General features: G+C 43.0%; 1 protein-coding gene across 1 annotated transcript in view; it reads left to right on the forward strand.

Moving 5' to 3' along the window:
• The window catches only part of sh2d3ca (SH2 domain containing 3Ca), a 44,888-nt gene that overhangs the window by 24,527 nt on the left and 4,181 nt on the right, over positions 1-16,180 (forward strand). The window contains exons 5-10 of the mRNA XM_068574481.1: positions 9,797-9,925; positions 12,071-12,220; positions 13,388-13,665; positions 13,802-13,879; positions 14,660-14,787; positions 14,892-15,264. Of these exons, the coding sequence (XP_068430582.1) occupies positions 9,797-9,925; positions 12,071-12,220; positions 13,388-13,665; positions 13,802-13,879; positions 14,660-14,787; positions 14,892-15,264 (1,136 nt within the window). The remainder of the gene's footprint in view (positions 1-9,796; positions 9,926-12,070; positions 12,221-13,387; positions 13,666-13,801; positions 13,880-14,659; positions 14,788-14,891; positions 15,265-16,180) is intronic.

Here is a 16,180-nt window from a genome sequence, read left to right on the forward strand (position 1 = left end):
AGAGCAAAGGAAAACAGTCAGCAGAAATGCAGGGATTGAACAGCAAAGCCTCAATTCTCTTTGATTACTCTGAGCTTTAGCCTGGAAAGATGGACGGGATCGATTCAGATGCGCCAGTCCGGGTTTATGCACATCTGGAAAATGAACTCTTTTGAAACAATTTCTACGTAATCCAGATTCTGAAACAGTGTCTGGGATTAATTCTATATCATTGCCAAACGTGAACTGGCATTGTGGGGTTCTGTGTGGAGTGTTTGAGCCCTCGCAGTGCTGCAGAGCAATGTTTTTAAGAGCGGGTCCTTCTATTGTTCGTGTTTATCACGCATGCACAAGGACAGTTGGGCGCACGAGTGATGCAATACACAGTTCTGCCGAAGTTAAGCCAGGTTTTATGTGGGTGTTATGTGTCTTCTTGCACCACATTGTTGATCAGTTCATGACCTTTTTATTCAATGTTCCATATGTCGGACATCAACACAGAAAGCAGCACACAGAACAACATAATGCCACAGCGATGATGGATTTGCCATGAGCTATTATATCATAGATGACACGTTCATTGCTAAATCTTTTATTATTCTTTGGGTACGTTCCTGTGGCGAGTGATGCCGCAGTGAACCAAACTGAGAGCTGAAAGCATGACTGCTGAATGTTGTATACTTGTCTCAAATCCTTTCAGCCACGTTGGCAGAAGCCCAGGTCACCACACTGTAATGCGTGTAAATTTAAAGCATGAGTCACTGCGGAGGGGAAAAAAAGCCCAAAAAGCTGTGTGACTGGGCGGTCCGCTGAGGTATTTGTTGATGCTCGTGCGGCTCGATGACGTTGCTTTCTGCTATCGTTGTGGGTCTACGATCGGATTCTAATTCACTTGGATTGAGATCAGATTTTTGGCAGTTAATTCGTGGCCAGTCACATTGATCAAAACGGTTTCGATCTTTTTCAAATGAACGCTGAATCATGATGTGTGCACTGCTTGACCAATCAATAGAAAAGCTGACATAGGAAGAGATCACACGCGCACAATCAGACACACAATGGGGAGACCATGATGGCTGCCCCCAACCAGCCATGTTTTCCTCTTCAGTACACCTCACTGCACATGGCAGAGCAGAGCACACATGGGGCACATTAACCTCTCTCCGACACACACACACACACACACACACTCACATCTATACAGTTTTCCTCAGGGAAACACCAGCTGGGGCATGCAGAGTATGGTGTTACCATGGTAACAGCATCTATAGGTGTGGCATTGCTGAGTCGACAGTAACGGGAGTGTGGTGTGGCTACGTGTGCGTCTTCTGTTATAGTAGTGTGGCATCTGGTGTTTATTCTGGATAATGGTTTTGTTTTAATGGACATCTATCCTTCCCCTCGTTACTGCAACAGTCTTTCCATTTTAAAAATGGACATCTGCAGTCAAGCACTGTGTTTCCATACTCTCTTTGTCTCTCTCTGCCATGTGCACATTTCTATGCAGTAGTTGTGCAAATTGTGAGTAAATAAAAGGGAAGGTTTTCCAGTGTTGCTAAAAGCTGTTGGCATAGTATAGCCCAGTCCCCTGTCAACATCATTAGCATCGTATGTTGCTGTCTTTGCTTTCAGGCAGAGTAAATAGAGTAATGCTAGTACAACAAGTGACGCACAAATCAAGTGACGTAGTGTATTTTAAGTTAGGCGGCATAACAACGCATATAAGAAGCAAGAAGGTGCACTAACACCGGGGGGAAGGAGTGGTGGGGACGTCAAACTGACAGGACTTTCACTCAGGAAACCAAAAGTAAATGTTCACTTGATTGAAATTGGTGCAAATTTGAAATGTACAAAGAGCCTGTGAAGACTTGGCTTCAAATCTTAAGTATGCACAACTTAATATAAGCAACATCAAATTAAAACCATCTTCAGATACTGTTCATTTGGAATCAAACTCACCAGCTGTCTCCAGATTTGTATTAATTGTTGCTGAATCCTGATTGATTCTCAGGCCTTTTTTAAACTAGTGAGAAATAATAAAGCCAGAAATCTCTTGTGTGACAGAACCCAAACTTTGTCATCAAATATGATTATTGTTTACCAAACTATCTCTCATAGTCAGAAGCTGAATGAGAAGATGTGCTTTTAAGGCCTTTAAGCTATGACCCGAGCCCTCAGTCATCTACTGCCCTCCAGTCATTGGGTGAGCTTGTGAGAATGTGCACGTGTTACATTGTGTGTCCAATGACACCGACGCAGTGTGTGTTGCTACACCGCTGTGTCATTAACAGAAGTATTAAACTAATTCTAATTGAATCGGGTTCAAGCAAGCTCTCTAATTTCATCCAGAGAAACTTCTAATTGAATCTGTCTAACCTCTAATCACTATCTGTGTTACTCTGAGTGACATCACCGCTTCACTCGGTCTTAACAAGTTGTCAATCGCGTTTCTGTTTTTACTTCTGTCTTATGGTGTGTGTGTGTGTGTGTGTGTGTGTGTGTGTGTGTGTGTGTGTGTGTGTGTGTGTGTGTGTGTGTGTGTGTGTGTGTGTGTGTTGTGTGCGCATTTGTGGGAAAAAGACTTATTTGTGTCTGTGCGGACGCTTTTGGGAAATGGATGTTTACTCCCCATCACTCTTCTCTGTGTGTGTGTGTGTGTGTGTGTGTGTGTGTGTTAAACAGATGAAACATGGGTCAGGAGGCGAGGGAGAGACGTGCAGTTAGGAGTCCTACTTAACAGTCAAACATCATTAAAATCTTCTCTTGTGTGTTTGTGTGTGTACATCAGAATGTCATGTGTATTCATATCTGTGTGCGTATGTGTTTCTCTGTCTGTTCCTGTTTGTGGGGATGTACAAGTTTGTTTTTTTTCTCCCTTCTTGCATTTTTTGCTGCTTTCTCTCTCATTGTCGCCGACAGCGCTGTCATGAAAACTCTGTATACGACAGCTTTTATTTCTCATAAAATGAGCCAGAGAAAGCATGATAATGATGATAATAAATACACAAAATGAAGCACACGCACATGCAGCACGGACACATCCATGGAAGACATTCAGCCTCTCTTTGTCGGCATATATCTATTGGCGAGATGACATACACATTGATACATAAACACACACTCTCAGTAATGGTCTTTTCATCAAAGTGCTGATAGATGTTGCTCAGCAGGTTGATTAGAGAGCGGGAGGGAAATAGAGAAAGGAAATGCTCCAGTAGGTCTTTGAGCCATAAACAAAAAGCATCAAAAGAAGTGAATCACAGAGGAGGAGGAATTAAAATATGAATGTCGAGTCAGACACAGAGAGGAAAGCGATGGGTTTGCTTCATAGAGAATAAGGCCGATACTGTCATAAATGTATTAAAGGACATTTTATAGTTCTTACCCTCATTCATACCAACATTATTGATGATGGACACAACGGGAAGTCGTATATATATCGTAACTTCATAACTGTGTTCAAGAGATCAAGCATCACAAATGGTCCGACATGTTTTTACGTACCGCCTGATTTAAACACGGCCGCAGTTCAGCTGTACGACTTGTAACCGGTGATTTTAACGGTTGTTACCCGAGCTGACCTGATAGGCTGAGATGTACCAGAAGCTGTGGCTCACACCATGCTGCGGTGCAAAGGATGATTCTAACAGACATTTTGGGTGCAGCCGCTTTCATTTGTACTTCAACGCGCATTAGGTTGGGAGGGACACGACCTCTCCCTCTGTTTTCAAACCAGTCTTCTTACTGTCCAGCCGCCATAATTCACATGAGAAGAGGGAGGAGTTGATCAAAATGTTGGTATGTTTATGAAGGTCACTTTCAATTGTCAGCGCAATTAAGCTTCATGAGCGGACAAGAGCTAATGCAGGACTTTCTTTTCCCTGGGGCGGTTGTCTCTCAGGCTGCATGGAGGCATCTGCCCTGTCCTCTGATGAGTGGAGGTTGAACCTGCAGAGGACTACAGGTACTATAAATACCTCAGAGTCCTTGGCACATTTTGGAGTAAAGACTGTGATCTATACGTTTTTATCGCAGCCAATATTTTCCGAAAAGAAATGCTGTATTTTGTAATCAATATTGAGGCAGTAAAGGGTAGCGCTCATTTTGGAATCAGGTGTCACGAGGTCCAGGCTTTCCATCAGCAATAGTGTTGGACCATAATGTAGTCATCAGTGTTGTAGCGTGTTTCTATTTTCAAAAATGATGCATTCGTCACTGTCCTTTCTCTAAATGGAGTTAATGGAGAGAACCGGGTTGAGGGAAGGGGCGGCGATAACCTGAGGAAAGAGAAGAAAAAAAACCGAGTTCATGGCAAAAGTGTAAATGTAGAGCAGATTGAGAGAGTAGTTTTGAGAAAGAGAGAGAGGAGCCCCGCGGTGAAGAGCGGCACTGTGCTTCCTGCAGTCTCAGTGGGAGTGGAGCTGTATGTCATATCCTGTCCATCAGCTGTCACTCAATGTAAGGCGTCTGTTCTCTGACACCATAGTGACTGACAGCTCACACGAGTCATATATGTGTGTGTGTGTGTGTGTGTTTCTGTAGGGTGTATGCATCCAGCAGCCTCAAGGGTCGACACCCTGTGTGTGTTTGTGCGTGTGTATGTAGGACACACTCATTGTTAATGAGTAGTAGAAGGTCATTGTCAGCAGTCTCATATTCTCTGCCAGTCTCTCCACCAGTCGTCTCAAGCTGTCTGTCTGAGGCTGATTCACTGACACTGTCTGATCACATGAAACATCATGTAAAGAACTTTGTTTTTTTGTAAAGTCGAAGGAGGATCATTTATTTGGTCAATTTGTTCTTAGTTTGTGCGCTGTGTGCAGAGATGATGTCCTTCCATGATGATTTAAAACTAAGATCAAAAGTTGTAATTGCAACAAAAGTCCCAGGGTAATAGGTCTGGGACATTGACATGTTTCACTGCAGTTTCTCAGGCTCAGGTCGACTTCAGGCTGAACCCACTGTTGAGCCTTCTTTATTGCATCGTTGCAAAAGCAGTTCCATTAGCTCTGATTCAATGCCATTCCCACCTCACTAAGAACAAAAATACAGGGTAAATATAAAAGGTCTAATGTTACCAGCACTCCCTCTAATGCTCATATCGTTTTACATGTGCGTTAAAGACTATTATACCCGTGTGAACCAGTGTGAATGTAACAGTGGAAATCAGGCTGGAGGGCACAGAGGGATTATAACGGTCTGGAGAGGGGTGATATTGGTCATGTACATACACATTAACTTCTGTGTGTGTGTGAGAGGGGGAGGGGGATGAGGGAGGGTGGGGGGGGGGGGGGGGGGGTAGAAGAAAAGAGGATCCAAAGGTCTTTATGTGATCATCCTGGTCTCTATCTCTCCAAAGTACATAGAGGAAGGTGAGAGAAAGAGAAAGCAAGGAATTGCAGGGTTCTTCAAGAATTGGACCTCTGACCTTTTTATATATATATGTGTGTGTGTGTGTGTGTGTGTGCTCATGACCAGGAATTGCCCAAAGCCAGCCCCCCCCCCCCCCCCGTTACCATGACAACAAGGTTAGAGGCTAGCCCGAGAGCTGAAAAAGAAAGAAGATGCATTGTGACATGAGCTCAGATCTAAGTGCTGCAGTCTGTTCAGAAGGCATTCCTCTCCTTTGTGGGGCTTCTTCTTCTGTTGGAATGTGCTCCTGTCTTTTTTCACTTTGCATCCATGCTGGTAAATGAGACTGTGTTTTTTTTTTCTCCCCTGCAGGTTTTTTTTTTTTTTTATACTTGTTGGCAATTATCTCCCATTTCAGTTCTCATTCAAGCCTTCACTCCTGTAGTTGTTTGTTTTGAGTCACATCCCGATACTCTGCTCAAGGTACTTGCCTTTGTGCTCCTTCCGCAAGAATTAGCAAACAAACTAGTTCAACCACAAACGGCAACATGCTGATTTGTGCCAGAGTTGAACGCTCTGCCTCCCACTGCGTTGTGCATTGTAAATACCTGTGGCTGTATATTTTTGACTCGACATTGAACCACACCACAGTGCAGCGGTGAGAGGCTTTTAGTTCAATTTTGCCGTAATGACGATCCAGATTGTTTGTTGAATCAAATAATGTCCGTGTTCACTTTATTTTAGAACTGCAATATTGGCACAGAAAACAAGGAATACCGCAAGCATGCAACATGGACAAAGAGATAAACATATACATTAGCCAATTTATCGTGGAACAGACAACAGAACAAAACCAAAAGCCGCAGTACACACAGAACATGCAAAAGAAAAGCGTGTGCGTGCATAATATATGTATAAATATGTGCATACATTTAGAATTTCTCCCCATTATCATCCCTTTCATTTATTTTCTTTTTAAGTCCATGCTTTTTTTCTGACTGATCTTTAGTGATAGCGGTGTCAATTTTCACTCGGGAGGGTGTAGAAAAGTCATCCAACGAAACCGTCTAATTGGCTCACTGTGAGGAAAAGTGCATGTTGGTGTAAATTAGGCAGTGGATCACACTGTGTTGTTATCTGTAACTCCACATTCACACATGCACACACACCCCTAACCCCTATAGCCTATTCCCTGATTAACCCCCATCCATGCAATCCATAGAGTACACCCGCCATTATAATGAATGTATCAAAGCCAGTCTTTATATTAACAAAGCTCTTTTCTCTGTTCACCAAAAATAGAGCTCCATCCAGTTATAATGCCACCCATGTAGAACACACACATATGCAATCACGCCGACATGGATGGATGGACAATCATACACATCCTGCATGTGCGCACACACACACCAATCACTTTTCCTCTCTTCGCCCCCCCCCCAGGGGAGATAAAGTCCTGCATCAGCTGCTAAACTGCTTCAACTCTCTCATCTGCTAATGGGCTACCTGTCTCCCTGCGTACTGTACCTGCCTCTCTGTCTACATTAATGAGTTTCTGTCTGTCTGCCGTTCTGCCTTCCTGAATGTCTGATTGCTTGTCTTGTCTTTGTCTGTCTCTGACATGTCTGCTTCTCTGCCTCTTGGTTCATCAATGTGTGGCTCTGACATGCTGACGGTACGGATGCTGTGAGCATCCACTCTCATGCTTCTACTGTACATCGTAGTAGCACACGTGCCCTATTGCTGCTGAAACTACAACTAAAAAACATAAACTTCAGAGGTAATAGTCGCTAATAGTAGTAGTATTCGTACCAAAATTGGAATAGTATTAAAAGGGGTTGTTTTAGTCGTAAATAGCAGTTGAAGTAATACAAGTAATCTATGTCTTATTCATATTATAAGTAAAAGAAGCAGGCTATACATTGTAGCAGTAGGGTGAGTAGAATTATTGATGGCAGTATTGGTACTTGTAGCAATTGTGGCAGTATTGAATATTATGAGAAAAATAATACTGCAGTATCTAAATTAGCATTACTATTAGTAGCAGTAGTGTTAAAGTACACACTCAGTGGAGTTACTACTCTCTGATGAAAGATGGAAGGACTAAGCGTAGTGATGGTATAAGAGTTGCGCTAAAGCTAGCCATTGTAATTAGAATAGCAACATCATACGAGTCTTGACTATATCTCTCATTGGACCCTTAGTGTCATCCCCTTTTCTCACCAGTCAACACACGTCTCCTGAATATCACTTTATTCTTCATTCTCACCTTTTCTGTGCTCTCACATCTCTACTTCACATCTGTGTGTCTGCGATTGCCGCACAAAAGAATACATATTGCTATTGCATTTAAATGGATTTAAAATGATGGCTACGCCACGGTGGGGATGCCTGTGTGTTGGAAGCACACTTTCAATTTCCCTCGTATGTTAGAATACAATGAAGTTGATGTTTTCTTTCTGTGTCCTTGTCAAATCACTTTTTCTTCGCCGCGTCTGGATTGTCAATCCATTTTTCTCCCCTCTTTCAATGCGTCCCCCCCTGATGTCAGCCTATTCCATGAACCGTATCATAAATAGAGCCCCTCTGACATTTCAATTTTCCCCATAACCCTTCATATATACACACACACACACACACTCACACAATTATACACACCAAGTTCATTTTTGCACATCAGTTCAGCGGCTGGCCGTGGCTGGGTTTCCAGGGAGACGAGGAAAAGCAATAACGGCACACTTGACCCCGCTGCACTTTTATTGGCCTCTTCAGGCGTACACACACACACACACGTACACTCACACACCTCAAATCTAATCTGGGAGAGAGTGAGCCCCCGTGGCGGTATTCCTCCATCTTCCCTTGAGGATTAGAGAAGAGAGGGTGAAGAGAAGGGGAGAGCAGGAAGTTAATAATTTCATCCTGCAGTGACCTGAAGACCATAGAATCGATTGTTTGGCTCTTGTAGTCTCCTTATGTCACACACACTCTCGTGCGGGAAGTTGGAAACACTCAACACACACTCACACAGATCACCCGGGTTTGCAATCCTCGCTCATACCCTCTTACAATGTATTTGCCTCTGTGGCACACAACAACTTAGTGAAACTTTATGATTTTGATGAACGGACGGCTGGAGGGAAGAGAGTGTGACGGAGAGGAAGTAGTCAAAAAGAACTTTTGAGTCTGAGAGGGAGGGAGAGACTGATGGAAAATATTAGGAGAAACGACAGGGTAGCCGTAGCGACAAGGCTGTGTATTGTTTATTTTGGTCCCGGTCTCATTTCTCCTCATATTGGCAGAGTTGAAATGATTTCCTCTCGCTGTTTATTCCTGTGTGGGTTTCTATTCGTTTCCTTTTGAGGTTGTTTGTGTGAGAGTTTGTTGTTTGCGTGTCCCCTGTTTGCCTCATCTAAGATCATCTTTGTGAACCCAATCTTTCCACAATCATCCGTTGTTGTGGTGTTGTCACGTTACATCAGGGTCCCAGTGTGGGACTTCATGTTTTTCTTTCCATACGCACTCAAATAATTCCTGAATCTTCAAAAGTTTTATTGCAGTGCATTTATTTATTTATAAATGTGTTGTAGTTTGTTTGTGAATTCAACCAATGCTGGTCTTAATATCACATAAGACGCTTGTCATTATCTCAGCCGCACGTAGCTTGAAGATTAGTCGTATTTAAAATAATCCTAAAAAATATTTAGTGGAATTAATTTTCATGTTTCACGATCCAGATTTCACCCAAGTGCCGTTCTTTGTGAAAACAGAAATATGAAGCTTTAAAATGTGAAATCTGATTTGTTTGTGTAGAATAATCACACGCACGCACGCACGCACGCACGCACGCACGCACGCACACACACACACACTGTGTATTTGGCATTATTATAAGCACAGTGACCACACTTAAAAGCTAAAGCTCTGTCTCCCCTTCACATGAGAACAATAAGAGTGTAATCATGACAATTTCTGCCTCTTTGTAATCAGGTCAGGGTCTTGTGTGTGTGTTTGTGTGTGTGTGTGTGTGTGTGTGTGTGTGTGTGTGTGTGTGTGTGTGAGGCAGTACACAGTGTTTTAGTGTTTGTGTGTATTTGTGTCAACGACGCTTTGTTATATGTTGTATCTAAAAAACGTACACCGTGTGTTGCAGTATTATACCTGATCTCTACTCATTTTTGTGTTAAATGGTACATTCTGTGGGTATATATATATATATATATATATATATATATATATATATATATATATATATATATATATATATATATATATATATATGTAATTATTCCAAGTCTCTTTTCCTAAGATCCTAATCTCTATAGCACATGAATAAATACATTTAATGTAGATTGATCTTGCTCATTTACACATGAATACACTGAAGGGCAACTTGTGAAGAGTCCCTTCTGTAAAACTCAATCCCACTGATGTTCTGTTGTCCTCTTGTGTTTGTTCCACGCAGTTCTCAAAGGAGAAGTACCTGCTGGAGTCTCCTCCTGAGAAGCTTCGAAAGGAGTTGGAGGAGGAGCTGAAACTGAGTGCTGCTGACATCAGGAGCCATGGCTGGTACCATGGACACATACCCAGAGAGGTGAACACACACTGAAGTACACTGGAAACATTACGCATGCACAGCAGAGGGAAATGGAATTAGTCTGTACACTGGAAGACCTGAATGGATGTTTAAGAACAGATGGGTACTCAGATACTACATCCAAGGTAATGCACTTCCTGTGCACAATAAGGCCCAACACATAAGTAGCCTACATACACACAAACATGCAGGCAGGGAGGCTAAATCCCCTTTGTGTGTGTGTATATATATATATATATATATATATATATATATATATATATATATATATATATATATATATATATATATATATATATATTCACCCTATCAGGCTAAATTGTCTTACTAAATAAGCAAAACTGAAGCCTTTTCAAATGTTTAGTTGTCAAGAAACCCACATGTGGATAAATTGCTTCAAGTTAAACTTCATTCACACTCTCTTATCTCTTATTCCCTGTGGCAGTGAAATAAATAATGAATGAAGCTGTATTGATGCTGTGGCTTTTATTTCCCATATTGCTGATGGTATATTTCAAAAAGACACGAGATAAAAGTACAAACACAATAGTATTTGTGTGCGGGTTGATGTGCTTGTCAACCACGAGTATTAGTTGAGTGATTTGGCCAAAGTCTCTGGCATTCAAAGCACAGTTTAAATGCTTTACACACAAAATAACACTGATTACTGAATCCCATCATCTGTCGCAGCTCAGTAGAAATTGCTTTAGCGTTCAGAAGAAGGGGAAACTCTGCCAAACAGACAGCTGTGTGTGTCGCCGATGTACGCCGTGGAGTGTCACAGCTGGGGACTGGGACACAGATACACACAACAGACCTGCACCCACCCACGCACAAAAATGTGCAAAACACACACACACACACACACACACGCACACACATGGGATGCACATGTGGCGGATACTCGTTCATAGACGCCGCCTCTGTCTCTTGATCAGCCTCTGCCTCACTCACACACACACATAAACACAGATATGAGGATCAGCCATCTGTGAGTCTTTCCTCTTTTAATCTACATAAAATATTCATTCATTCATGGTTCGCCCCAGTGGAGACTTGGGGAAACCCTGAGCCCTCTGGTTACCAAAACAATGCTTCGTGATTAGACTTCACACACGTGGCTGGTGCTGTACACACACTCCATCCTTCCTGCTTGTTTTCTTCCTCCTCCTGTTTGTTCCTCTTCCTTTTTTAAAGTGAAGACTTCCTGTATGTGCACAATGGGTTACGTGTATTTAGACCAATGTGGCGTTCCTCTCATAATTTTGTATATATTTAGTTCCAAATCGATTGATAGTGTGAAACTTGATATATTCTTAAATGCAGTGAGTTATCAGATGTTGTTTATAAAGCGTTTAAAACCCCCCACAACATAATTATGTTTAGTTATGGACATAAAGGGATCCTGTGCTTGGTTTGAACGTTTGATCTTTGTATATACTGCCTCCTGCTGGTGTCTGAGGCACTGTTTACCTTGTGCTGTGCTGCATTGCATATTTCTCGCCTTGTTTCCTGTGTAAAGTGAATTTAACGTGTCACACCTTCAGCCTTCATCATTCGCCTCTATGCAGGTTGTTTTAAAGGGAACACTGCTCAGTTTGAAATATGTTTCTCTTTTTCTATTTCTATATCAAGATTTGCTGTTATATGTTCATATCTCTTCTTACAGACACCAGAGATACTTGCAGTGTTTGGTATAAGCAAGATATACAGACCAAAGATCCTACATTTACCATAAATGGGAGCTTGTTTTTTCGCGGTTGCAAGTTTTGTCAATGCATTCAAAATAACTTTGATTTTTTTTTTTTACAATAGTGCTGAACTCGATAAAATGTATCCTCACAAAAGTTATCCCGGCCATTGTCTGGCTGGTATTTCATCCATCATTGCCAATTCAAACTGCATAGCACAGGCATTTTGGCAGGGAGAGAGATAGTTGTGTTTGCTCAGAAAAACAGCCGTCCTAAGGCATTGTTATAAATAATCATGATTCTATGAATTCAATTATTCAACAATCGTGTCAGAAACAAAATATTCACACCCATGCTTAGTGAGCCAAGTTAGCTTCCAGCTCTTTAGGATGGGAGGCAGTGTTGTTTTACTAACTTTCAATCATATTCATTTTTTTTTTTCTCTGTCTAGGTGTCAGAGAGTCTGGTCGTACGTAATGGAGATTTCCTTGTGCGTGACTCTCTGACCAGCGTGGGCGACTACGTGCTGACCTGTCGATGGGACAATGAGGTGCTGCACTTCAAGATCAGTAAAGTCCTCGTCAAATCCAATGAGACCAAGGTGTGTATTGAAGCTTTTGGCTGGCTGTTTCCGAACTCAGCATTTCTTCACAACTAGATGCCTTTTACTTTATGTTCTGTAGGTATAAGAGACCGTGTAGATCACTCTAATGTTGGTGTCTGTTTATATAATGCCTAAACATCAAACAATCAAACCTTCAGCAACATCGCATGCTTTTTTTAAAACTTTAAATAGGAACTGCAGCTGCCCTTACAAAGTATGTATCATTGAATTGGGACAAACTACCTGGTCATAACATTGTGCCTTGCACATTGAATGCACACTCTGAGTGTCACTGAGGGTTAGGGTTAGTCAATGAGCTGTCATCAGTCTGTGCTCTCTCGGCAGCTCTGTCAATTAGATATGCCTTTGTCTGTGCAGAGGATTGTGGGTCCGAATAGCCACAAAAGCTTGCTGGCTTGTATTCCTGGTATTTTTTGGCTTTCCACATTTGACCGCCTGTGCATTGGGACATGGTAAACCGTTCCCTGGCATCTTAAATAGTGTGGCTGTATATTTGAACGTACAGTCCCCTTCTGGTTTTAAGCAGCGACTAATAACGGTAACGTGGCTCCCATGCCGGTGTTTCAGCGTGCACAAAGCCAGAGCCCTGGCATTGCAATAGCCATTAATAATGCTATTAGTCACACCTGTGTTTACCTGTCAAAATGTTCACTGGCGTACTGTAGTCTTGTCTCGTCTTTACCGGTCTCCTCTTATCGCACCCATCATGCCTGTATGTAATGTATAGCGTTATTATTTACACCTGTGTTTGGCAAGTCAAGATGCATCCTCCATTTGAAGAGGCCCACTTTCTCTCGCGGCGGTAATGATGGGAGTCGTTACAGGCTAATGTGGTGCAGGTGTGCCTTGTTGACCCGTTGTTCCCCTCTTGCCTCTCTGTCTGCCTCCTTATCTCAATTCCCACCCTGCTCACTGATTTATGTTTCATTGTGTCGTGCACAAAGCAGGTATTAGATGCTCCAGCAATGTGAAACTGGTCTAAAGCGCCGTAGAAATGATCAAATTCGAGAGGAATCGTAGCATTTTGTGCTCCACTCTTGAAGAACTCTTGAGGGTTAGCTCACTTTCCGGAGTGAGAAAGTACCAAAATTGAACACACAAACAAAGATGTTATATTAAGTTCTGTCATCTCTTCCTCCTCAGGTGCAGTATGTGTTGGAGTCCGACAGCTTCGATTCGGTCCAGGAGCTTGTGCGGTTTTATATTGGCCAGCGCAAACCGGTCTCCCAGTCCAGCGGTGTCCACATCTACTGTCCGGTGAGCAGGACGCTCCCTCTGCGCTACCTGGAGGCCACTTTCGCTCTGGCCTGCAGCAAGCAAAGCTCCGCCTACTCGCCATCCAGTCAGAGGGGAGCGCACATCAAGAGACGGAGCGTCACCATGACTGATGGGCTGACGACAGAGAAGATGATACCTCACAGGTGAGCCAAGAAGGTTTTTTTTTATTATTATTGGCAGCGATTCAACAGCTAAGCAGGCAATTGTAAAAATCCTGGCAGTTCTTTTTTGCGGTCTTCATGATATTTCATTCTTGCTTTATGTTACATACGTGATCAGTGACTCAGACAGTCCCAGTCCAGTTAAGACTCCAGTGGCACCACCTGAACCTGAGCCGGAACCTGTGCCCATCTGCAGGTTGTCTGAGTGTGTATGTGTGACACTCGTGTTGTGTTTGAGCACTAAACTAGTGCACTACACCAGTGCACTTCCCTCCCACATTCCTTTAGTCCCCTCACTTCACAAACACTGTTAGCACCTCCGTGAGTGATGAGCATCAAGTCCTCTTAGTGTCCTGAGAGTGAAATTTCAAAATGATTTGTTCACTTGACCACTTCTTCACTGGAATCAATCAAGTTTCAAACAGAACAAAGCTTTTTGAAACTGGAATCTACAAAGAAGAAGCAGACAAATGTGTGTGTACAGTGTGAGTGTACAGTGTACACATATATGTTATTACAGTGGAAGTGAATGTTAGCCTTATTATTAACCAACGCTAATGACGTACTGGGCTACAGAAGGCAAAGCTGTGTATAGAATATATATTTGGGCATGATTGCTGAAAACAGTTTCCAGCGTTAATGCACTCAAAAAAGTGATAATGCACTTTAACTGTAACTTTGCAGTTGATCTCTTTTTAAAGAAACCACACTGTTACATTATCTGCTCCTGCTTTACGGTCCTAACATGTTTTAAATTCCTGAAATAATGTTCTTCAAGGTTTCACCAGCTGAAATGTCTCCCACTTCTCTCACCCTCTAACAATGAGCCTTTGCATCTGTGTTGACACCAGTCCTGTCATCTGAAACTGATAATTGTGACACCCTGAACCGCACTGCTTCGTGAGCTTCTCTGCCTTGACGGATGTTAAATCCATACTCAAAGATTTCTAAAATTCTAAAATTGCTACGTGTGCAGCCCGTCGACAATCCACCACCATAAAGACGCAATGCGGAACTGTGCGATGAGCATGGACCAGATTCAGGAGTATCGCTGCCCCTTGTCACCTGTTGGGGAAACCCCACTGTCTCCTGCATATAGTGCGAGTAAGTACCAGAGACACACGGATACAAAATATCTAAAAGCTCTCCCCCTCACATTCACACACCAAGTCTTCATGAGAGATAGTGAGACTCTTCTCTTTCTTCAGTCACCAGGCAGAGGGCCCACTCTAGCGGGAGGGTCCTGGCTGTCGTCCCGCCCTCCCCCCAGATGCGTCGTTCCAGCGACCCTCAGCTCAGCCCCTCGGCCAGTAACAACCCTCCGGAGCATCCCGCGCATACCTCTCACTCGGCGCACTCCACGCCCGCCCATCACCCCGGCTACCAATCGCATCCCTCGGAAACGGCGGGGAGCTACTGTGACCTCAGACCTTGCCCCGCTGGGCCCCCTAAACCCCCGACCAAGAGCTACGTGGAGCGATTGCGAGTGGAAGAAGGGAGAGGGGACGGAGCGAGGGTGGAAGGAGATGGGATGTGCAGCGCCCCACAGGTGGAGACAGCGTCCTCGTTCAAGCCATCCAGGTACAGCGACACAAAAGCTCAACATGCAAAACCTTTACAGTTAGAATGTTGCCAAACACGGCTGACTATTTTCAATGGATGATTCTTCAAAAGGAGTCACTTCTACATGAATCATTCTTGTTGTATTCTTCTCTTTGAGGGAAAAAAAACCCCACAGTTTCATTTTCCGGCTGCTAAGAAATACTTGTTAGTTCCATAGGAAGAAGAGAACGTACAGAAATATGGCCTTCCTGTGAATCAAGTTACTTTATGGCTGGACTTCAGGCTCAGTCAGATTGATGATGGGTAGAAAAGACTTTCACTGCTGAAGGGAGCCGAACATAAACTGTGGCACACATATACAGTGAGCAGCAGGATTCAGTTCATCATTCATCTTGGTGTGTTCAAGGGTTAACATACCTGCTGACATTTTGTCATTGAGGGCAAAAATAGTGCAGCTATCCGTGAGCAGAGACTGTAAAAAAAAAAATACTAGAGTAAACAACTGATAATCCTGTGGGAAATAGCCTGAGGGCAGACTTTGTGCTGTGGTCAGAGACTGTGTTTTGTATGGCTTTTGGTGCCATGGGAGGACATGGCAGATGATGCTTGTCAAGGGAAAATGGTCAGGTACACTGACAGTGATGGACCAGGCAACAGCTTTACACACATAATGGTCCCCTGTGAAATGTTGGTGCATGGGGATTATTGACACCAGTGTGGAAATTGGTAGTAAATGCAATGTATGAAGGACTTGTGTGTGCCTTTTGATTGTCACTAATGTTTGAACCAATGTTGAGTGTCGTTTAGTTTAAAAATATATACTGTGTGTGTATATGGTTTGATGCATTAGTCTAAATTGTTGTCCTGAGGGTTGGATGGCTACCATTTCTTGTAACGTTGTTCTTATTGCTACATGAGAAACTTAAAGTCCTAA

This window comes from Clinocottus analis, unplaced genomic scaffold (genome assembly GCF_023055335.1).
Source record: "Clinocottus analis isolate CAN_PGR_092001 unplaced genomic scaffold, fCliAna1.0.p SCAF_13, whole genome shotgun sequence".
In the NCBI taxonomy this organism is placed as follows: Eukaryota; Metazoa; Chordata; class Actinopteri; order Perciformes; family Cottidae; genus Clinocottus; species Clinocottus analis.